The sequence below is a fragment of the Cricetulus griseus genome (genome assembly GCF_003668045.3).
Source record: "Cricetulus griseus strain 17A/GY chromosome 1 unlocalized genomic scaffold, alternate assembly CriGri-PICRH-1.0 chr1_1, whole genome shotgun sequence".
Classification (NCBI taxonomy): domain Eukaryota; kingdom Metazoa; phylum Chordata; class Mammalia; order Rodentia; family Cricetidae; genus Cricetulus; species Cricetulus griseus.
The window spans coordinates 189049224-189073484 of NW_023276807.1; the positions used below are offsets into that span (position 1 = coordinate 189049224).

The 24261-nt window shown below is 41.9% G+C and overlaps 1 protein-coding gene across 2 annotated transcripts in view; it reads right to left on the minus strand.

Moving 5' to 3' along the window:
* Nucleotides 1–24261, minus strand: part of Rft1 (RFT1 homolog) — a 39875-nt gene that overhangs the window by 10852 nt on the left and 4762 nt on the right. Inside the window, exons 3-10 of one of the 2 annotated variants that reach the window (XM_027389583.2) lie at nt 22620–22736; nt 21466–21655; nt 18298–18399; nt 14034–14171; nt 7357–7435; nt 3842–3892; nt 2793–2923; nt 770–914 (exon numbers count right to left, since the gene is read on the minus strand). In XM_027389583.2, the coding sequence (XP_027245384.1) occupies nt 770–914; nt 2793–2923; nt 3842–3892; nt 7357–7435; nt 14034–14171; nt 18298–18399; nt 21466–21655; nt 22620–22736 (953 nt within the window). The remainder of the gene's footprint in view (nt 1–769; nt 915–2792; nt 2924–3841; nt 3893–7356; nt 7436–14033; nt 14172–18297; nt 18400–21465; nt 21656–22619; nt 22737–24261) is intronic. The other variant, XM_035452361.1, reaches the window with a different exon arrangement.

Below are 24261 nucleotides of genomic sequence, written 5' to 3' on the forward strand. Positions count from 1 at the left end.
GATGGGTCAGCAGAGAATCTTCCAGGTTCTTATTTAGTGATCTGAGAATGTAAAAATGTCTCTGCCCATCCCAGAATAAAAACTGCAAATATATGGTCAGTCTAGAGCCCAGCATAGTTTGAAACAGGTAAATACCCCCAAGGACTAGCAAGTACACTGAAATTCTCAGCAGCCTGGGGACCAAGTATTTCAATGATAGATACAGTCCATGGTGCTTTTCGCCTTCCAAACCAAGAGTCAATAGATTAAATATAAAACTTTATGGCTGAGATCAATTTTATTCTAGGCAAATGGCTCCAGGTTATCTTTCTAAGGCTTTTACTCTTCACATTCTGAGATTTACATGGCATTTACTATCTCAGATACCAAGTAGAGACCCATCCTAGCCTGCTCTCTGCTTTCCTCCCTCACTTAGAGGAAATACAGGTAAGTACTTGGCAAAATAGTATACTTATGAGAAAAAAAATTATATATATATATATATATATATATATATATATATATATATATATATTTCAGACCTGAGAGGAAAGCCAATAGCAAGAAGGATTCACCACTTCTTCAAGTGAGGGCGAAGAACTGAGTGCAAGCCCAGACTGCACACTGATTGGGCATTGAGAGTGAGGGAACAGCCCCAAAGCCCCAGCTATCCAAAGCTTCTCCCAACAATGACAGGGTCAACCATGTGTGCACATAGCCTGAATTTCATGAGCCACTTCCATTTCTCTTCAGAAACCAGAACAAACCCTTTACAGAGTCTAGCACATACCGGATCCTGAACTAAGCATGGCGCCTCCATAGATGTCAAGAGCCAGTTGAGAATAGGCAAAACCAAAAACAGTGATGGTCAGGCCAGTCAGCAAGGCAAGCTTGAGGAGGGACTCCAAAACCGCAGCAGCAACAGCAATGTCCTCCTGGGGCAGGGGAAAGGGAAGGAAGTCAGCTGAATCTGAGCTGAAGAGCAACTCATGCAGGCCACCCCTTCCAGTGAGGGCTCTGCGCCTTTCTGAAGCCTGTACTTGTCTTTTATGACAGCTGGCAAATGAAAGGGAGAACTGAGTCTCCAGATGGAAAGCAGGAGGCTTAGTTTTCACCTCATCAAGGATAAATTTTCAGTGTTGCTAAGAAAACACTTGCTTTACCTCATATTTTCACCTATGCTAGTTAGATCTGTGCTACTTCTCACTGATGGCTGGAAATTCTGTTATTGTCAACATACACTTAAGGGAATACTCCTAAGTCAGACTTCCAACCAGATCTTACTTTCAAATACTGAGAATAAATTACACTCACTTTGTAAACTATCTTCTAAGACATGGAAGAGGTAGACCTAGATTGCTTTTAATTGCAAAATAAGTCAGAGGGAGCAGAGGGGAAGACTCCTCAGGTAAGAGTGCTTGCCCTGCAAGCATGAGGGCCTGAGGGCCTGAATTAAAATCCTCAGCATCCATGTTAAAAAAAAAAAAAAATGCCAGGCATGGCTTCCTGTGTTTGTGGCCTAGCATTGAGGAGTGGGATAGGCAAATCCCAAGAGTTTGCTAACCAGCCAGCTGAGTCAAAATAGTGAGGTCCTGGTTCAATGAGAGACCCAGTATCAAGGCATAAGGCAAAGTAAACAGAGAAGACACCTGATGTCTTGTTGTGGTCTCTACATGTGCATGCATGGACATCTGTACCTGCATACTCATGTTCCGGTCTCTACATGTGCATGCATGGGCACATGCAACTGCATACTCATGTTCTGACATCTACGTGTGCATGCTTGGACACCTGCATACTCATGTATGTGCATCTCACATACAGTAAACCAATAAAATAATAAAGGTTAAAAATCTTTTTTAGGGCCGGGCAGTGGTGGCACACACTTTTAATCCCAGCACTTGGGAGGCAGAGGCAGGCGAATCTCTGTTAGTTCAAGGCCAGTGTGGTCTATAGACCAAATTCCAGGACAAATTCCAGGGGCTACACAAAGAAACCCTGTCTTGAAAAACAAAGCAAAAAGATCCAAAAATCTTTTTAAAGTAAGTCAGAATTTTCAGTGATTACAGGGCTGGGGATCTAGTTCAGTTGGGAGAGTGCCTGCCTAACATGTACAAGGCCTGAGTTTGATCCCTCATACTGTACAAACTGCCTGTGGCAACATACATCTGAATTCCCAGCACTTGGGAGGTTGAAGCAGGAGGTTCAGAAGTTCAAAGCCATCTTATGTGTAAAACCCTGTTTCAAAAAACAAACAACAGACAACAAAAATAAAAACACAAGAATTAATTAAACAAACAAAGAGTAAGGTCAGATAAGAGGACAAAGGGGTGAGATACAATGGACAGCCAGAAGGAAAAGAGAAGTAAACTCTGGGTCCTGCCAACTGTAAGAATGTGAGAGAAGAACAATCTAGGTGTGGTGGCACATGCCTTTAACTCCATGACTTAGGCAGTGGAGGCAGAAGAATCAAAAACTTCCAGGTCTACCTTGGCTACAAAGGGAGTTCAAAGCCAGCCAGGAATACAAGACCCTGTCTCAAAAAACAAAACAAAGCCAGGAGGTGGTGGCACACACCTTTAATCCCAGCACTTGGGAGACAGAGGCAGGCAGTCTTCAAGTTTGAGGACAGTCTGATCAATCTACAAAGCAAGTTCCAGGACTAATAGTGAGATCCTGTCTTGAAAAACAAAAAACTAAAGCAAAAAAGAAAGAAGAGGAGATCTAGAAGGAAACGTCAAATCAAACTAAAGGAAAACTGACTGACCCAAATTTCTTGTCATTCACCTGACATGAATGAGAACCAAGCTTACCTGCTTCTGATGTGTGGCATCCTTCTCCCTCTCTAGCACCTTAGCAAAGAATATATAAAAACTCTCCTCTATTGGCTGGAAAATTAGCCTAGCCACAAGGGATCCAAGATTATTCACTATATCATATACACCTATAAAACAGAAAGGAAGAACAATAATTATGTTAGTTCTTAATTTCACAGCACTGTATGAAAATTGTTTTTCTAATTTAATGTTTAAATTTAAATTTTTAATATTTTTTTCTTTTGCATACAGGGTCTCATGTAGCCCAGGCAGGCCTTGAACTGTCTACACAGCCAACAAAAACTTGAACTTCTGATCCATCCCTCTACCTCCCAAGTGCTGAGACTATAGGTGTGCACAACCACATCTGACTTTCCCTGGTGCTGAGAATTACACTCAGGGCTCCATGCATGCCAGGCAAACACTGTACTAACCAAGCTCCTTCCCAAGCCAAAAATTTGTAAATTTGGAGGAAAACTGTGTATTCACATATGGTTGAAGAAATCATAGATTGCAAATTTTGGACTTTGTTAGCAACCATGATCTTGCCATTTATATAGTCAAGACAGAGGCACTTTTATCACTAGCCCTTTAAAAATTAAATCATCAACTCGAAGCTGACTTTTTCTTTACTTCTATTTCCATGACTCAGTATCACATTGAAAAATAAATACAAAATAAACCCTGAGAGCCTGGGAGCAGATCTTTGTGACTAAAAGGAGCCCCACCCCTCAAAATGACTAGAGGAAACAGGTAGAGAGTGACGGTCCCAACAAGACTGTCACTCAAGTCACATGACAAGGTATCACCAAAGGCCTAGTATCTATTAATGGTATCCATCTCTTTTTTTGGTTTTTTGAGACAGGGTTTCCCTGTGGCTTTGGAGGCTGTCTGTCCTGGAACTAGCTCTTGTAGACCAGGCTGGTCTCAAACTCACAGAGATACACCTGCCTCTGCCTCCCGAGTGCTGGAATTAAAGGCGTGCGCCACCAATGCCCAGCAATGGTATTCATCTTTAATTAAAACACTACAGACTTTCATCTTACCCTGATCGCCAAAGTTTAATACATTAAAAAATGTCATCACATATCGCTCACCTATAACAGAAAAGCAAAATTAGCATTTCAAATACAATATTCATTTTTTTTTCCTTTTCTCTAAGATCAGTGTTTCCAATTGGTGAATACACGCACCCACCCTACCTATTCACTTCCCCATTTTTTGAGTTCAAGAATGGACTTAAACTTGAGAATCCCCTGCAATACCTTTCTGGATGCTAGCTAGGCTTACAGGTGTGTGCCACCATGCCCGAATCCAGGTGACAAGTACTCTCAGAGAAACATCAGATAACCAATTAAAAATGAGTTCAATGTCCTAACACTGATTTCATACCATCTCATAGCAACTGTTCAAAATGTGCTGAGGCCTTTATTGACAGAGTCTTAAAGCCAAATTAAAAACAAGTGAAGATTATTTCAAAACCATCCTATTAACAATAAAACATAGCCAGGTGGTGGTGTCACACACTTTAATCGCAGCACTCAGGAGGCAGAAGCAGGTGGATCTCAGTGAGTTCAAGGCCAGCCTGGTCTACAAAGTGAGTTCTAGGACAGCTAGAACTGTTACACAGAGAAACTCTGGAAGAAAGAGGAGGAGGAAGAGGAGGAAGACAAGAGGGAGGAGAAGGAGGAGGAGGAAGAGGAGAAGAAGAAAAACAAACAATATAACATGGGGAGATTTCAGAAATGTTAATAGTGAAATGACTTCCAAGTCTTAAGAGAGGCCACATTCTCTCTGTCTCTGTCTGTCTCTGTTTCCAGGGTTTCTCTGTGTAGCTTTGGAGCCTCTCCTGGCACTTACTCTGTAGACCAGGCTGGCCTCCAACACAGAGATCCACCTGCCTCTGCCTCCTGAATGCTGGGATTAAAATCATAGCCATGATTGAGACAGAACACCAAATAGTGGCCATAGTCCCAAAGAGCAAGTTCTTACTTCCTGGCAACTCAAAAAGAAAAGCATTACAAGAAAGGTTCCCATCTTCTCACAAGACTACTCTCTCGGGGGCTGGAGAGATGTCTCAGAGGTTAAGTGTACTCACTGTTGCTCTTCCAGAGGTCCTGAGTTCAATTCCCAGCAACCACATGATGGCTCACAATCATCTATAATTAGACCTGGTGCCCTCTTCTGACATGCAGGCAGAACAATGTGTACATAATAAATAAATCTTTAAAAAATCCAAGTGTTTGAAGATTAAAAAAAAAAAAAAAAAAAAAGACTACTTTCTCACCTGTCTCCCTGTTAAGACAACTGTGTGTGACAGGGAGCCTTGTGGGTCCTCTCAGGTTTCCATCTCTATGCTGCTCTGATGTTCTCTGACTTCAAACAGTTCCAGCTTTTGTAAATACAGTCAGACTCCATTTCTAAGAGTTTGTGATTCTAATGAGCAAACTAAGTGTAAATCAAAAACACCCAGAAAAAAATGTATTTGAACTGAATATGACTAAACATGTATGGCTTTTATTATTATTACTCTCTAAATAATACAGTATAATGATAGTTTTGCATAGCACTTGTATTACACAAGGTACAATTAAATACTCCTGAAATTATTTAAAGCATAAAAAGGAGTATGTCTAAGTTATATGCAAAAATATACCATTTTACACAGGGGCTTGAGCATCCTTAGATTTTAGTATATACCAAGGGACAGCTGTATAGTCACCTGTCAATCCCTGAGTTCCTTCCTTCATAATGGCTCATTAGTATTTGCAAAAGTCCAGGCTCAAACCCAGCAGTGGTGATTATGCCTTTAATCCCAGCTCTATGGAGGCAGAGGCTAGTTCAAGATGAGCCTGGTTTAGAGTGAGTTCCAGGACGGCCAGGGCTATACAGAGAAACCCTGTCTCAAAAAACAGTCCAGGTTCCTTAATTCTGCATTTGAGGCATTTTGTACACTAATCCCAGCTATCTTTTTGTCTTCCTTCCTCCATCTTCACCCAGATCACATTTTCATCCTGTTACTCCTGCCTGCCTTCGTTTCCCATTAGCGGCTCTGGTTCAGTCTATACCTGAATGGGCCATCCTTACCAATTACAATGGATTTTTTTAAAGGCCTTTCCTGTTTTCTGGCAGGACAAGGCTCTCCTTCACATTCCAAAAGCTCCCTTGGGGCAGGAGACCTCTCTTAGACATCCTCATCACTTTTCCTCTTCAGTTTCTTAACAGAGCTCTAAGAACTGAGGGGTCCTCAAGGAGCTTGTGCTGACTGAGTTAAGATCTCCAAGCACAGCCACACAGCCATGTGCCAGCTAACCACCTCACATCAGTGGTTTTTGTGAGAGTGAACGTCTTGAGGCCATGATCTGTTACTTATCTGTCTTTGTTCTCAGCACCCAACACAGTGTACAGGAAATGTGGGGGCAGAAGGGGAGAGTGAACACTTGCACTACCAAATAAAAGACAATTCTTTATTTTTCTGAGACAGGGTTTCTCTGTGTAGCCTTAGCTGTCCTGAAACTCACTCTGTAGACCAGGCTGGTCTCAAACTCAGAGATCCTCCCGAGTGCTGGGATTAAAGGTGTGCACCACCAATGACCAGCTGAAAGACAGTTCTGAAGAATGTATAAAAAAAAATTAGGTTATCATTAACGAGATAATTTTCAAATTTTTCTTTCATTGATACAACGCTTCTATAATAAACTTATTAAATGATACAATATTGGCTTTTCCAGTTAGATTTTGCTACAGTTTGGGTGTGAAGTGTTCCTCTAAGTCCTCTAAGTGTGAAGCTTTGAGCCCCAACCATGGTGCTACTGGAACTTTAAGGAGACAGGAACTAATGGGAGAAAGTCAGGTCACTGGAGCATGCTGCTGAGGAAGGATATATTAAAACTCTGGCCTCTCTGTCTGTCTCCCAGCAAGCCTCCTCTGCCATATACTTGCACCATGATATACTGTATTATCTTGGGTCCAAAGTAACAAGGCTAAGTAGCCATGGGCTAAAACTGTGAGCCAGATCGAACCTTTCCTGCTTTTAAGTTCATTGTCTCAGGTATTCTGACACAGGAACAGAAAGCTGACTAACAAAGACTTAGATTTTAATTAAGCTATCCTTTGTTACTATGGGATTCTAAAGCACTACCCACAGTTTCCTTATCTCTATAAAGAGGAAGAGAATATCTTTTATAAGGCTGTGGAGAGATTTAAACTAGACAGTTTAAGTAAAACATAAAGCCAAAAGCCACGCAGTGGTGGCCCATGCCTTTAACCCTAGCACTTGGAAGGCAGAGGTAGGTGGATCTCCATGAGTTTGAGACCAGCCTGGTCTATGGAGAGAGTGCCAGAAGAGGCTCCAAAGCTACACAGAGAAACCCTGTCTCAAAAAAACAAAACAGAACAAAAAACATAAAGCCAAATAAATATTAGCCCCCCTATCTTTTTTAAAGCAAAATAAAGCAAGGATATTCTAAGTGTCCTCTGCCAAGGGCTCCAGATAAGTGCTCTGTGTCATCTGTCCTGTGAGACCTCCCAGCTACTCAACATGACCTTTTATTTTACTTACCTTCTGTTAAAATTTGTTTCAAGAAAGACTGTTTGAAAAAACTCCAAGTCAATTTAGCCTCTTTCCAATTGACAAATGCCTACAAGAAAAACAAAACATAAAACAAAATTTCCAGCATTTCCAAGCTAAGAGGTACCTGAGAGGCAAACTCACTTCTGGCCCCTAAGATCCCAACTTGAATAGCTCTCATTGAATCGTCAATCAGTGCTGAGCACCAGAACAAAAAGTAGCAAACAACAGCTTCTATTGAATCTTCAATAGGTGCTAAGCACATAGAACAAAAAGTAACAGACAACAGCTCCTGTGGTGGCTATGATTTGAATCTTGAGTGTCCCTGAAGGCAGTGTGTTGAAGGCCTAGTCCTCAGTAGGACCCAACTGGAAGACTGGAAAGTGGCAGAGCCTTTCAGTGGTGTTCAGTGAGAAGTGCTATGGCCACTAAGGGTGTGCTGCAGTGGGCACCGTGGGATGCCAGCCCCTTCTCTTCTTTCCCTTCCCAGACAGGAGGAAACCATTTTGCTCAGCCATGCACTTCTGCCACAATGTGCTGCTGCCTCGACACAGGCCGAAAGCAGCAGGACCAACTGATCATGGATGGAAACCTTTTCTGGATGGGCATCTTGTATTCTCAGTATCCAGAAAGTTGAAGCAGAAACATGCTGAATCAAGGCCAGTCTTATTTATAAAGGGAGTTCTAAACCAGCCTAGACTACAAAGGGGGCCCCATCTCAAAAACAAAACAACAACAACAACAACAACAAAAACGAAACAAAAAAACCTCAAACAGGAGTGGTGGCTCCTGTATCCCAGTATCAATCAGGAGGCAGAAGAAAGGACTGACCTCCTTCAAGACCTTTCTGGGCTACAGAGTGAGTTCCAGGCTAGCTAGACTACAGAGTGAGACCTTGTCTCTGAACGAAACTAAAACTAGACTAAACTTTCTTTATGATTTATTCAGGTATTTGCTATAATAACAGAAAGCCAGCTTCTAAAATGGGAAGGCAAAGTTTTAGGCATGCCTACACCATACACAAAGAACTCTTAAAGGATTATTGCTGCCCCTTTGGATGCCTTTGAAGTCCAGACAGTACACTACCACATCTAAAACACAGTTCACATTCAGGTCTTTTCTTTAAAACAAAATATAGCTGGGCAGTGGTGGTACATGCCTTTAGGCCCAGCACTCAGGAGGCAGGTGGATCTCTGTGAGCTCTAGGCCAGCCTGGTCTATATAGTGAGTACCAGGACAGCTATCACTGTTACACATAGAAACCCTGTCTCAAAAAAACAAAAACAAAAGTGTGTGTGTGTGAGTGTGTGTGTGTGTGTGTGTGTGTGTGTGTGTGTGTGTGTGTGTGTGTGTGTGTGTGTGTGTGTGTGTGTGTGTGTGTATCTGAAGCATATGAAGCTAAAGAACAAACTCCTCCCTTTGTATTCCTTATCTTAATGCTAGGTTCAGCCACTCTGGGTCCTTGATGCAGTTATAAGGTGTAATCACATATTCCAGAAGAAACTCAACCTTCCCAGGTCAGATAAACCACTCAGAATTGAAACAATAGAGGAAAGGATAGATTAAAATGATAACAGCAACAACAAAATCCTAACTTTACCTATGACTCTTTGGAAACCTCCAAGAGCCTCAAAATGCCACTTCCTAAAGACAACAAAGGAAACAAATACTCAGATGGAGCAGATCAACCTATGAGCCTTAAAGCCAGAAAGCTGCTACAAGTGAACAATGGAGTAACTAGTTCCCCTCAGTTCCTAGTAAGGATTCAACTTTGTCAGACAGGCATCCTGGAGTCTCAGATGTTAAGTCTAGAATTATAATTCTTTGTTTTTTGCAACCACAGAAAACAGGAAATAGAAACAAGTAAAACCATTTCGTTTGTTTTTCTTTTCTTTCTTTTTGGTTTTTCTAGATTGGGTTTCTCTGTAGCTTTTGGAGCCTGTCCTGGAACTCGCTCAGTAGACCAGACTGGCCTTGAACTCACAGAGATTCACCTGCTTCTGCCTCCCAAGTGCTCGGATTAAAGGCATGCCTCATCACCATCAACAGGCATTTGTTTTGCTATTCAAAAAAAGGTTCTAGCTATGCAGCAAGGTAACCTTAAATTCACCATGTAGATTAGTTACTTGTCTCATCCATGTGACAAAACACCTGACAGAGTAACTAAGGGAAGGCTTATTCTGGCTTGCAGTTGAGCAGACAATCCATCATGCAGGGGAAGGCAGAGGCAGGAGAAGAGGTGGCTGCTCACAGGGTATCCACAGTCATGAAGCAGAAAACAATAGATCCCAATGCTCAGCTCCTTTCTCTTTTCAATTTAGTCCAGGACCTCAGCTCATTGGACAGCTCTGCACACACTCAGGGTGTGCAAGGGTGAGCCTTCCCACACTAATTAACCTAATTCAGAAACTCCCTCACAGACATGCCTAAAGGTACCTTTTCTAGATGATTCTAGCTCCTGTGGGGTTGATAATCAATATTAGCTATTATACTATGTCACCTAGGCTGACCCTATTTATGGTCCTCCTGTCTCAGCCTCCTAAATGCTGAGATTACAGATATACAATGTCATACCTAGCTACTTAAAATATGTGTGTGTGTGTTTGTGTGTGTGTGTGTGCTTCTACCTACCAACTGCCAGAATTATAGAAACACCATCACATCCTGCTTCTTAATTTTAACATACTTAACTCAAAATATTATTCTGCCAGGCAGTGGTGGCATAGGACTTTAATCTCAGCACTCAGGAGGTAGAGGCAGGTGGCCAGTCTGATCTACAAAGTGAGTTTCAGGACATCTCTGTCTTGAAAAACCAAAAGAGAAAAAAAATATTATTATTTTGCCATGTGCTGAATATGAAGTATAGCAGCATTTCATATTACTCTTTCTCTCCCTAACCTTTAAAGTGCAGTATGTATTCTAAACTTACTGCTCCCTCCATTCAGATTACTCCAAAATGCTCTATAGTCACATGCAGCTCAGGATGGATGACTATTTTAGACAGGGCAATCCTAGAACACCTCTGAGAAAGCGAGTCTCTTTGCAGCCCTGATTCTTCTCCCCCTCCCCCCCCCCCCCCGCCGCCACCTTTTTTTTTTTAAGACAAGAGGACAAGCCTGAACCTTCCTAAACTGTACCGCCTTCAGGGTGTCAATGAACTCCTAGCAGATGCCAAGGTATATCTCTAGCCCTGAAGTAAGCCTTTCCCAGGCAGATGGAAATTGGGCCACAAGATGTTTAACAATGGGGATTGAAGAGATGGCTAGTGGTTAGGAGCACTGGCTGCTCTTCCAGAGGTGTTCAGTTCAATTCCCAGCAACCAGGTGGTGGCTCACAATCATCTGTAATGAGATCTAGTGCATGTAGGTAGAACATTGTATACATAATAAATAAAATATTTTTTAAAAATTTATTTATTTATGTATATGAGTGCTCTATCTGCATATACAACTTTATGTGAGAAGAGGGCACCAGATCGCATTATAGATGGTTGTGAGTCACCATGTGGTTTCTGGGAATTGAACTCAGAACCTCTGGAAGAGCAACCAGTGCTCTGAGCCATCTCTACAGCCCCAATAAATAAAAATCTTTAACTGAGCAACCATCTCCTTTCTCCAGAACAAAAGGTGCCAGACAACCTCACACCACTAGAGGGCAATGTGGACCACTCATCCTCAGATTCTGCCCATGCTCAACTCTGGGGAAGTGAGGATACAGCATCTCCAATCTCACATTGGCCCTGCCCTGGCACGATGTTGCTCCGAGGGAATCTGTGCTGTAGCACCTGCACTATTTTCAAAGGAAATGAAAATCTGAAGCTTGCCTCCACCCCCACACCTCACTCGCCCTGCCCCTGACAGTTACTAAGTAGCCTAGGTTGGCTACCTCAAAAACTTGCAGACACCCCACCTCCTCATCTTCTCAAATGCTAGGATTAGTAGTGTGTGCCACTATGCCAGACTCCATGATGCTCTTGTTGAAGCCAGTAAGTATTAAATGTGTTTTGGCAAACGATTCAGCTTTCAAAAGAGGAAGTCTTTGGGAGAGTGAAATCCTGATGGTGAATCCTAATGCCTTCAGTGTAGATGGCCTGTGGTTCAGAAGGAATGGCCACACTGTTTATTACAGCCAAAGTGTTCATTAAGAACACAATGGCAGGAAGTCCACTCTGAGGCTTGGGTTCTCAGGCTTCTAAGTGATTGAAAAGAAGAAGCAATGCTGGGGACTTACATCCTTCTATTTGGAATGGGTCTGTCACGTGGGATGGTGAGTGGCACTAGTGAATAAAGCTGGCTTGGTGCTGTGGAGCTCTGGGCTAAGACAGACATGAATTTCTCTGAAACTTCCATTTCTGGCACTACTTGGAACTGAACCAGGGCCTTATAAGTACTAGGCTATAATTCTAGACTTTCTTTTTCTTTAAATTTTAAGACAGGGTCTCTCACTAAGCTGTCTAGACAGTCCTTGAACTCTTGATCCTTCTGCCGCAGCTTCTTGTGTAGCTGTCATGTGCTATCATGCTCATCTTCGATGGCTCTTTTCAAAGTTCAAATAACTTTATGGGGCTCCTGAAGTCTTCAGATGAGCCTCATGGGTCATATAAGCCAAAAGTTACACTTTAAAAATAGTCAGCCAGGCAGCCTTTAATCCCAGCACTTGGGTTGCAGAGGCAGGCGAATCTCTGTGAGTTCAAGTCCAGCCTGTTCTACAAAGCCAGTTCCAGGACAGTCACGGCTATTACACAGGGTTTTTTGAAACCCTGTCTCAAAAAACAAAACAAAAGTAAAATTAAATTAAAAAAAAAGACTCTAGCCAGGTGTGGTGGCAGTCTATAGTCCCAATTATTTGGGAAGATGAGACAAGATTGTTTGAGCCCAAGAGGTCAGCACTAGTTCAGGCAAAAGAACAAGACTCCTCTCAAACAAAACAAAACCCGAGTCTGCAGGCTTCAGATCTATCCCTATCTATCTATTCCAAACCTACAGGAAACTCCTGAGGCCTAGAAATGTACCTTCCTGGATGTCTGTGTCCTTAATCACACCAAGCATTGGGACAACCATTTCAGAATTGGAGCACCTATCCCAACACTGTAGGAGCAGGTACTTTCAGTGTGGGCTGTGGTTAAACTGTGAATCTCTCACGTCATTGCCATCAATGTTAGCTTTGCTCCAGCACAGCCATCTCTGCCCTGAAAGCAGCAGTGTGAAGAATAGCATGAAAAGAAGCTATTAATGACTCAATTGTGCCTTTCCAAAACATGCTGGGAAAACGGGGGCTGGTCCAATATAAAAATCTGGTCAGGTAACGGTGGGTACTGGGAGACCTTGGTGGGGGAGGGACTCTTCTAACCTGGAGTCCTAACCATCAACACCCACAGATGCGACACAATGGTAGGCAAAACTGTCCCTGATTAAGGTTTGCTAGGAGCAGCTGATGAGAATGGAGCACTCCTTGTTAACAACTGAGAGCACACCTGGCTCTGACACATACCACATCACCAGTTCCTTCTTAAAAAGCAGTACAACAGGACTCCATAATTCTGAGATTATTCCCACGTTGGGCTACTTTTCAAGTAATCACAAAAGAGAAGTCCTATGGATACCTTTCTACTAAAGGCAAACACAAGCAAGCTGAGAAAAAGGCACGTGCTCAGCACGGAGCAATTGAGAGTATCTTCGGGAAGGCTGTGTGGTGTACTGCCCCACGAGAAACTTTGGCTCCAGGCCAGCCAGCAGGACTAACTGAGCATCAGAGCTAGGAAATACATGGCAAACAGCCCTGGAGTGAAAGAGTTGAGTGGAACAAGGTTAGACTTCATCCCACATGTCAGCATCCAGTTTTCTCATTTGGTCTGACGGAAAGTAGTCATGTGAAACAATGGCCTCACGCAAGATTAAAAACAAACAAACAAAACAAAGTGACATGGGCCAGACACGGCATCTTTCATATCTTTCATACTAGCACTCACAAGGCTGAGGCAGGAGGATTCCAAGTTTGAGACTAGTATGGAATAAAAACAAAACTTTGTCTCAAAAAAGGTCCAAAAAGAAACAGCAACCAAAAAATAAGCACTGGGAATTAACTAGGCATTCTCAGAATTTTGGATTGCCTCTGTCAGAGGTCAGTCCACAAAGAGTAGAAGAAAAGGACAGAAGACAGCGGAACACAGGGAACTTAATCCCCTGCGGGCTCCTAACCTCCCTCCACCTGCACCTAGGGTAGGTACATAATGTGCTCAGTCTCAACTCCTGAATCCTAAAATACAGAGTGACAATGTCAGCCTTTCAGAGTTGATGCAAGCGTTGGGTGAGGTACAGGAAGCATGTATAGGGCCTAGCATAATTTTTTTCTCCTGGGAGTAGTTTAGCCCCTGGGGAGATACTGCTGAGTGCTGTATTGGTGGGCAGAAGTGCTAGTGGCATCAAGAGGCCAGGGATGCTAAACATTCTGCAGTGCATACTACAGTCCCTATATCAAAGAACGTTCTGCCCAAAAGTCACCAGTGCTAAGGTTTGGAAATCTTGACCAGGTATATGGCAAGCACTCGATAAATACAACCTGTAAAATTATCTTTTCTATTATAACAATAAGCCAGTCAAAGTTTCTTTGTCTCAAGGATAACCATCATGTGTGAATAAAATGGTAAGAGATAAAAATGCATTACTCACTCTGCTTCTTGTAATACTGGGTAACAGTTGTGTTATTCTGGAGACAGGAAGAGTCAGTTGCTTGGCCGATTCTGGAGAACGCAGTAATTTTATTAAATAAATCACATAGCAGAGCACCAGAACGGTAGTATAGAAAAGCTGAAATATGAAAATAAAGGGTTGAAATTAAATTGTTTTGATAGAGGCATAATTACAACAGGACTATAAGTGTTATCTCCAAGGTGAACAGAACTATCTTAATTAACTGCACTTTCCAAAGAGCAGCACAGCTCCACTGCAACACCTTCGTGCCCAGGCTCCCAACACTTCACTTGGTTGAAGAACATAATCAGCATGGCAGATGGCCACTAGCTCAAATTGGACAACGTCGGGTACCTTCCCAGCAAACTGTAGCTCCAGGTGTCCTCACTGTGCTGACAGACAGGCATCTGCCATCCGTTAGGGCCCAGTTTTCCATAAACCACGGAACTGGTGCCATTTATGATTACAAAGCAGAATTGAGCTACCGGCTCTCTCCTCCCCACCTAGAAAATTGGCAGGATGACAGCTGCTTCAAGTTGCAGGAGGAAAAGGTGGGGTTGTAAGAAGGCCCACCTCACCCTCCATCTGGGACAAAAGAATCAATTGTGGTCAGAAGTGGGCCATCTAGCTTTTGTTTGAAGATTAGAAATGAGTATCCAAAAGGGCCCCTTGTCACAGGCTCCCTTCTGCTCTCTTTCCCTTCTGAGAATAGCAGTGTACCTTAGCTTAAGAACTGGGGCCACCGAGCCCCTCTTTCTACTTGCCTACATCAAGGCAACTCCTGTCAAAAGGCATGTGACAAGGAAAAAGAGGAGTCATGGTTTAGTAGGCTGTCTCCTTTGCACTCTACTCTCAACCATGCATAAGGATGAAGCCTGCTGTCCACTAGCCTTCAGGCCTCAAGCCCTTAAAAGACAAGCAGTGTGGCTGTGAGCCACAGCAGCCAATACCCATGTCCTCTGTGGTAAGTATGCTTTTCCACCTCTCCTCAATTTCCTGCTGAGCACAGTTTGGGGGAACAGTGGCAATCTGAAGGCAGGGTACCACAGCCACAGTATCCTCCCTACTGTCTCCATCAGGAGAAAATCACATGATAAAAGTTACAATTTCAACCACAGGATTAAGTGGCTTATACTTTACTTACACTGTTGTAAAATCACCACTATCTAATTCCTTAATATTTTCATCAGCTCGAAACAAACTATAGATCCTTTAAGCAATTACTGCTTATTTCCCCATCATTTAGCAACTAATCTGCTGTGTCTGTGGACCTGCTAATCATGGATATTATATATCAATTGAATCATATAATTGGTTTGACTACTTCTTTCAATCAGTATGTTTTCAGGGTTCATCTTCATCATAGAATGTATCAATAGTGTATCAGTAGTTGTTTGCTCTCACCACTGACCTCTGGCTGTTGTGGGACTCTGGAGGCCAGGCCAACCTCAAACTTGCACAGCTTCTCCTGCCTCTACCTCCAGAGTGCTGTGATTACATGTAGGCCATCATGCAAGGCAGTTCTTAGAACTGACTAATAGTCCTTTATATAGACACACCAAATTTTGTTTATCCAATTCATTAGTTGATGGGCATTTGGAATATGTCTTTTGGCCACAATGAATAGTGTTATGAACATTCTCTTTGGTGTATATACTTAAGAGTAGAAATGCTGGCCGGGCGTTGGTGGTGCACGTCTTTAATCCCAGCACTCGGGAGGCAGAGATAGGCGGATCTCTGTGAGTTTGAGGCCAGCCTGGTCTCCAGAGTGAGTGCCAGGATAGGCTCCAAAGCTACACAGAGAAACCCTGTCTCAAAAAACAAAAAAACAAAAACAAAACAAAACAAAAAGAGTAGAAATGCTGGGTCATATGATAGATCTGTATAATTTTTAAAGGCACTGTCATACTGCTTTTCATGTATGTAGACCATATGTGTAGACCAAAAATATACTGGTTTCAATTTCTCCACAACCTTGACCACATTTGTTATTCTATACCTAACAATAAAAAATAGTCACCCTAGTAAGTATAAAGTGATACTTCACTGTGGTTTTATTACTTGTTTGTTTGTAGTTAGATTTTCTCTGTGTAGTCCTGGTTGTCATGAAACTCACAAGGTAGACCAGGTTGGCCTTGAACTCCCAAGATCCACCTGTTTCTGCCTCCCCAGTGCTGGGTTTAAAGGTTAGGATAGGCCCTAACTTTGGTTTTGATTTGTATTTCTCTAATAATTATTGATCCTAAATATGTTTTCATGTGCTTGATATCCATTTATTTTATATAGTCTTTAGGAAAATGTCTGTTCAAATTCTTTGCTCAGTTTTTAACTGAGTGGCTTATCTTTATTGTTGGGAATAAGTATTCCTTATTTATTCTGAGATGAGTTTTATGGGCAATTTAAGGAAGACCTTAGAGTCTGGTTTGGCAAGGGAACTCTCAGTGCCTGGGCAGGCCTCATGTGTTGCTATGAGCTATCACTGGAACACACACACATCTGTCAGTGACTGTCCTGTGGAGCTCATAGAAGTCTCACAGTAAGCCAAAATAGCCCAGTTGGGAGAGCATTAGACTGAAAAAGTCTCACGGTAAGAAAACAAATGCCTTTCATTTCCTTTGCTATCATGGGTAGAAGCTGTGACATCAGAAACACATAGTGCCAAGTGCCTTTCCCACAATAAGAGCCAATCATATTGGACATTTCTGAGGTCCTTCTATCCTATTAGGGAGAATGCATGAAAACAAGGATAATGATGAAAACTATAGTTCTAGGTCCAATAAAATATGGAAAAAATAACCACAGATAATTTCTCTAAACTATGTATCTACTTTCAAATTGGTTTTGTCAACAATTTTTATTCTTGATTAATTTTAAATCTAATTACTTTGTGATCCATAAAAATATCTGTAGTTTTCAGAGGACATCGGAAAGAACGTCAAATAAATCATTGCCAAGCAGCATCTTCATTTGTCTTCTCAAACACTAATAAAAACTACAAGCTAGAAATCCAGGCAGGGAGTTCATGTCTCTAATCCCAGGAGTTTTGAGACTCATCTAGAAGCACTGCTATAAATTCAAAGCCAGGCTGGGCCACAGTATGAAACCCTGTCCAAAACAAAAACCACAAGAAACAAACAAACCAAAACACAAGAAAACCTACAAACTGAAGCTAGGAAAATCGTGAGTTCAAAGTTACACATCAAGACCCTCTCTCAAAAAAAAAAAAAAAAAAAAAAAAAAAACAAAAAAAACAAAAAAACAAAAAAACCTACACACCACTTCATATGTCTTTTTGATATCTGGTAAGTATCTGAACTTAGGCTTCATTTTTGTCTACTTTCATTTCATTTATTTTTATTTATTTATTTAGGTTTTTGAGACAAGGTTTCTCTATGTAGTCTTCAATTCTATATAGGCACCAAGCTCACAGAAATTTGCTTGCCTCTGTCTCTTGAGTACTGGGATTAAAGGTGTGCACCACCATGCCCACCTTTATGCCTCATTTTTTAAAAAGATTTATTTATTTATTACGTATAGTATTCTGCCTTCAGGGATTCAACCAGGCCAGAAAAGGGCACCAGATCTCATTACAGATGGTTATGAGCCCCCATGTGGTTTCTAGGAACTGAACCAGTACTCCTAACCTCTGAAGCATCTCTCCAGCCCTAGGCTTGATTTTTAAAAATAGCACTTTCACTCTAGCAATATCTTTATTGCAGCTAGAACTATGGACTATACCTAAAATATAAGATGGAGCCAAAATTGCTAAAACTGAAAATGTACTTGCTTGGACTTGAGTCATTCTCTCTGAATTACATGAGATTTCAATCTAAGTTTAAAACATACTTGGCAGAGTTTCCTCCTATTCTGCAAACAACTGATTGAAATTCAAGGAAAATAATACACACACAGTTTGGTTCCCACCCCACCCCCTTACTCCCCTGCCCCTATTCCTCCCTAAGACTAGTAGACAATCAGTTTGATATGGACCCGCCCAGAGAATGTCTAAAAGAACTTTTGATGCAGGACAATTGGAAAGTGTATGACCCTCCCCTCGGGTCCCTAAGGTGCCCTGTGTGAAACAGAATGGATATAGCAGCTGGAGAAGTGGTGGCAAGCCAAAATTCTGGAGTTTCCAACTATCCCAAAAAGCACGAGTATGGTGAGCATAAATGCATGCTGGTGGGAACAAGAAGGGAAAACAGAAATGCGGATTATGTAAAGTGTAAAGAATGGTTCTCACCTGAGCCAGAGAAAAAATGTACAGGCCCCAATGAGGCAACCACAGCACAAGAAAAGCTGTCAGGATGCTCCGGAGAATGACCGACACGCTCTCAGCGAGTACCTGCACACAGAGGAAAAGGTGTGAGAGTATCACAGAGTGAATATGAAAAGGCATAACATATAAGAAGTTCAGCATGGTGGTTATCCTGCTACAAGGGCTAGGGCATGTTTAGACAGAAGCACCAATAGTAATGCTTTATTTCTTGGGATAGGTGGATAATTCATTCATCTTTAGTGTTATACCTTAAGATACAATACATACATATGCTACTATGCATTAAATAATATATTTTAGAAGAGGAAAAGAAACACCAATATTAGGATACAACTAAACAAGATCATTTTTAAAAATCTGAACTATCTTACAGAGCTCCTAAATTTTAAATTTCAATTCTAACTATTATCTTCCTTGTTACAAAACCTGCTTTTTATTTATGACATAGAGAGCTAATCTTCACCCCCACTCCCCACTGTGTGTGTGACCAATATATCCATACATATATATGTGTGTACAGCAGGTACATATACACATGGGGGCCAGTGACCATGGTCAGGTATCTCCTTCTATGGCCCTCCACTTTATGTTTTTGGACAGGGTCTTTCACTGGACCTGGAGCTCAGTGATTGGCTAGGCTGGCTGGCCAGCAGGACCCAGGATCCTTCTGTCTCTGCCTCTGCAGTGTAATGATAAATCTTTCTGCCAAACTTCCAGAGCACTGCCACCATGTGGGCACCCAAAATAACACACAGAGTCTTATATTAATTACCATGCTGCTGGCCAATGACTAGGATTTCTTATCTGTTATCCCTGTCTTAAGTATCGAACATAATTATTAAAATATATATATATACATATATATATATATATGTATATATATATATTGGTTTTTCGAGACAGGGTTTCTCTGTGTAGCTTTGGAGCCTATCCTGGCACTCGCTCTGGAGACCAGGCTGGCCTCGAACTCACAGAGATCTACCTGTCTCTGCCTCTCGAGTGCTGGGATTAAAGGCATGTGCCACCAATGCCTGGCAGAACTAGAACTGTCACTGTCTTTTTCTTTCTTTCTTTCTTTCTTTCTTTCTTTCTTTCTTTCTTTCTTTTGTTTTGTTTTTCGAGACAGGGTTTCCCTGTGGCTTTGGAGGCTGTCCTGGAACTAGCTCTTTTAGACCAGGCTGGTCTCGAACTCACAGTAATCTATATATTTTATAAAGACTTATCTGATTGAGGATGCTGGTGGCATGCTTCCTCTCTTGTCTGGCTCACATGGCAGCTCCCAGAGAAGAGAGGAGGAGGAAGAAGAAGACAGTGATTTCCTGCTTGTCCCTGCTTATATTCTGAGTCTGTCTGCTATGTCACTTCCTGCCTGGATCACAAGACTTCTCTTTACTACATTTCCCAGAATCCTCCTTCTCTCCAAATCACTCCATATTGCTTCCCTATTGGCCAACAGTACTTTATTTATCAAACAATAAGACAAACATATACACAGAAGCACTTCCCATCATCTCCTCTTTTCTGTCTAAAAAGAAGGGTTTTAACATTAACATAGTAAGATACATAACAAAATAGTTATCAAGTAAGAACTATAGTTATGATATTTAGTTCATTAACATTTAGCAAGATTTAAAGAAAATATACTATCATCTATCCTATCTTTGTGAGTCTAAAATCTTATATGTAGCTTATCTTTTATAATAACTAAAGAAAACTATAACCATAACTATCTGTCTTCAACTCCATCAAAGACCACAGAAGGATAATATCTAAACTCTAGAACTGGCAGAGACATCTCACTACCTGGACAGTCACCCAAAGTTCGTCTGTAACGTTGGTGCATCCATCCTCAGTCTATAGGCCACACTGTGTCTGGCAGACTTCTCAGTGAAGCAGGAACCCTTCAGGACTGTTCATCTTGTTTTGTAAGTTCAGCAGTCACTTTCTTGTGGTTCCTGCATGTCCGTCCAGTTTATAGCAACAAACAGTCCAAGCAAGAGCAGTTTCTTGCCCAGATGGCTAATCTTGCCATGTTGAAAGCAAACTCCATATTGAGTTTCTTCGATGCCCATCCTTCTTTCTGACGTAACTGGTGTGCCAGGAGCAGTGTCATGAAAAACCCTAAACCATTTAAAAATGTCATATATTCTGTAGGTCTTTGAAAGGTTTGAAGAATATCTATCCATCTCAAATATATCTCTGTATATCTAGAAAACCTAACTAACCTGACTGTAAGTTTGACTATTATAGGTGACTATATAATCTGTATTTAATTATGCATTGCATTTTAAAAGATCTGTATAAACACAATACCTAAACAAGACTGCAGTGCTGGGATTAAAGGTGTGGCTTATAACATGGGTTCAGAGATAGTAACTCAGGTCCTAATTTCTTGTATAGCAAGCCCTTCTCTGACTGAACCATCTCCCTAGCACCTACTTGTTTTTGAGAAAAAATCTTGTAATGTAACCCAAACTAGCCTTGAATACACCATCCTCCTGCCTCAGCCTCTAGAGTACTGGGATTATATGTGTTCACCATCATGACTTAATTGGCAGAACACACTTTAGCATAGCCCATCTGACAAATTTAAAATAATAAATTTATCATGTTACCCTTTTCCAATTAGTTCTCTACAATCAAATCTAGAAGAAAAATCATTTGTTCCTCTAAAAAGCTTTAAAAAAAATAGCATACATCTGGAGGTTCGAAAAATGACTCAGTAGTTAAATGCACTAGTTTCTCTTCCAAAGCACTTGGGTTCAGTTTCCAGCACCCATATGGTGACTCACAACTGTCTGTCAACTCCAGTTCCAGGAGATCTAACCCCCTCTTCTGTCCTCCAGAAGCACCAGGCACCCAGCTAGTACACAGACACACATGCAAGCAAAATACCCATACACATAACAAATAAGTAAATATATAAATAAACCACTCTGCCAGGCATGCTGGCACACACCTGTAATCCCAGCCCTTGGAAGGCACAGGCAGGTGGATCTCTATCAGTTCCAGGCCAGCCAGAGCTACATAGCGAGACCCTGTCCCAAAACAAACAAATCCTGTCAGTAATAACAACAAAACCTCACACTTTCCCTACTGCTTACACTTCCTATTCACGCCAGGTTCACTGACCTTGAGCTTGACAAACATATGTGCTTGTGCCAAGACCCAGAAAGGCTCTCCCAGAAGTTCCACCACTGCTGAGAGACCAAAGAGCACCACTCCAGCTCCATAGTAGGGGACCACATCTGGATCAGGCACTTCAAGCAACTGCAACCAGACCCAGCCCAAGAGTAAGGACCAAAATACACCCAGGGGGACACTAGAAGAATAGAAAAGATGTTTTTAATACACAAACTTTTGTCTTAAGTATAAAAATGCATTTAATAGCAATATTGAATGAAAACAATTTCCATAGTAAGAAGCTGTTAGTGGGAATGCAGGCATTACCTACATGCCTGGTATTATGACTTAACCCTTGATCTCAATGATACTCCACAATGATCCTCAGTCATTATCCCCATTTAGAAGGAAATTGAGGCTGAAAGGAACTAGCAATTTGGCCAAGAACAAAGACAAAACCCAATCCCAATCTAACCCAAAGCCTATACTACATCCAATGGTTTAGTCAGTAAGGAAATTTTCCAGGAAAAAAACAAAAAAAACAACTGTTGCCTATGCTTAGAATGGCTGACAGACATTATACAGATGGCTCTTGAACTCCAAATAATCAATAGTATGGTCCCCAGCATGTTACCCATTTCATGTGTATATCACAGTTAGCTGTCATTCTGCTAATAAAATGAACACTTGCCAATCCTTCTGACAGGCATTTCTGTGAGGCAATAGAGTTATACATTGGGAAACACCTCCACCACCAGCCTCCCAGCAGGGATCTTGCTGAAGAAGCCATTTTAATTTTCAGCTGACATACTTGATCTACAAGAACATTCTAAAGAATTGAAGAAAAGTGTAAAGAAAGCCTTACCAGACTTTGAAAAAATACTAAGTAGTTGCTAAAAGCTCAAAGGAAACTATAGGACAGAAAGATTAGGAATAAAGAGTGGAGCAGGAAGCCAGGAACCCTGCCATGAACCCCTCCTCACTACAGGAGAGGAGACCAAGTAAGATTCATCTCCAACTCAGACGCTCTCCCTTCCTGCTGTAAAACTACTCCCCAAAACCCAGTCTGGAGACAGTTAGCTTTAGGCAGGTTCTGTCATTTCACTATAGCACTCTTGGCATGTGTGTTCTTAAAACTTATCATTTGCTAAAGTACAACTCACGTTAGCCACAGGAGGTTGAGGGTTTGACTCCAGTCTCGCTGGGCACCCCCACTCAGACAGGCTTTTCGGAAGGCCTCCCTGGCCAGGAAGATGGTTGTTGAGTAAAGCAATGTTAGTCTACAAAGCAAATGTAGAAATAGGTAAGGCCTCCAGGCTTGTTTTTATTTTTTTAGTGAAAGAACCTGAGATTCTTCTAGCAACAGGAACAAGAAAAGACATTCATCAGAAACAACTGTTGAGCCTAGTGGCCCAAACCTGTGATTCCAACTACATGGGAGGCTAAGACAGGAAGACAACAAGTTCAAGGCCTGCTGGACTACGGAATGAGTTAAAGGCCAGTCTGAACAACTTAGTGAGACCTTATCAAAATAAAAAGTAAAAAGGAGACTAAGGATATGGCTCAGCGGTATAGCACTTGCCTAGCATGAATAGAGGACCACAGAAAAGACAGAACAAACGCCGAAACCATGGGTGGGGATGTAGAGCACAATGCCTACAATGTTGGATCCACATGGAAAACAGAGTTAAGATCCAAACAAGGCATGCTTGACTCTATGTGCCTACAGCTACATCTGAGATAGACAGTGTTGCAGTGACCTGAGAGCCTGCAACCTTATGGCTGTGGGCAGAGGTGTGGTTCTGACTATAAGTAGGAAAAGAGCAGCTTATCACCCCACATAGCAAGGGGACCTTCTGGTGACACTGGAGCCTCTGTGAGAGAAGCAGAGGTTCTATTACATTGAGGTGCTAGAGTTTCAGGAAAAATATCAGAGCAGGTAGCCAGTTGAGGCTGCTGTAACCCCCACTCAGTCAGATTTGCCTGAGTAGCTCGAAGGTGACCAGCACCTGGGTCAATCTTCTTGCACCCAAAGAAAAGCAGCTGAGGTTTCCCTGCCTCTACAGCCAGAGGTCTGATGAGGCTGTCAAGGTGCATCCTACTCCCCAGTAGTCCAACCAGCATTGCAGGTGAGGAGCCAAAGCCACACCTTAACAGTGAAGAGCAGGCAAAGACTGTCAAGGCAGGCACCTGGCAATCTGGGGGAGAATGCATGGGGAAAAAATTCTGACCCCTCTTTTGTTCTGCTTTTTAAATGGCGTCTCAATGATTCCTCTCTCTTCACCACTGTCTCATGAGACTGTGAACCATACCTAGTACAAAGATCCAGGAGACTGCTTTGACAATCTCAAGTTTGAATGCTGCCATTAGGCTCTTTGAAAAACACCATAAATGTTTAGATGGTAAATACCAGGCATGAAATTCTGTCTCGAACATACTGTCTTGTTTATCAGGATATGAAGAAACCCCTATGAAACTGAGCTATTCTAAGGGCAATATTTCACTTGTTTTTGCATCATTTGTGAAGACAAAATAAGTGTGGGTGTCCTGGAGCAGAGAAGAAACAAGCTGAGTCTAAGACAAAACAAGTTCACTTTGCAAAGAATCAACCACAAGGATTCATGCTCTGGTCCCAGCTACCATATCTCAACCCTGAAATCACTGAAGCTGAAGCGGAGGTGGCTGGCTGTTCCAGCCCTGCAATTATGAGGCACATCCTCACAAACTACAGAATTCCTGCTTCCTGTGTTGTGTCAGCAGGACAAGAACACTGGATTATACCTGAGACAAGGTTTGCAATGAATT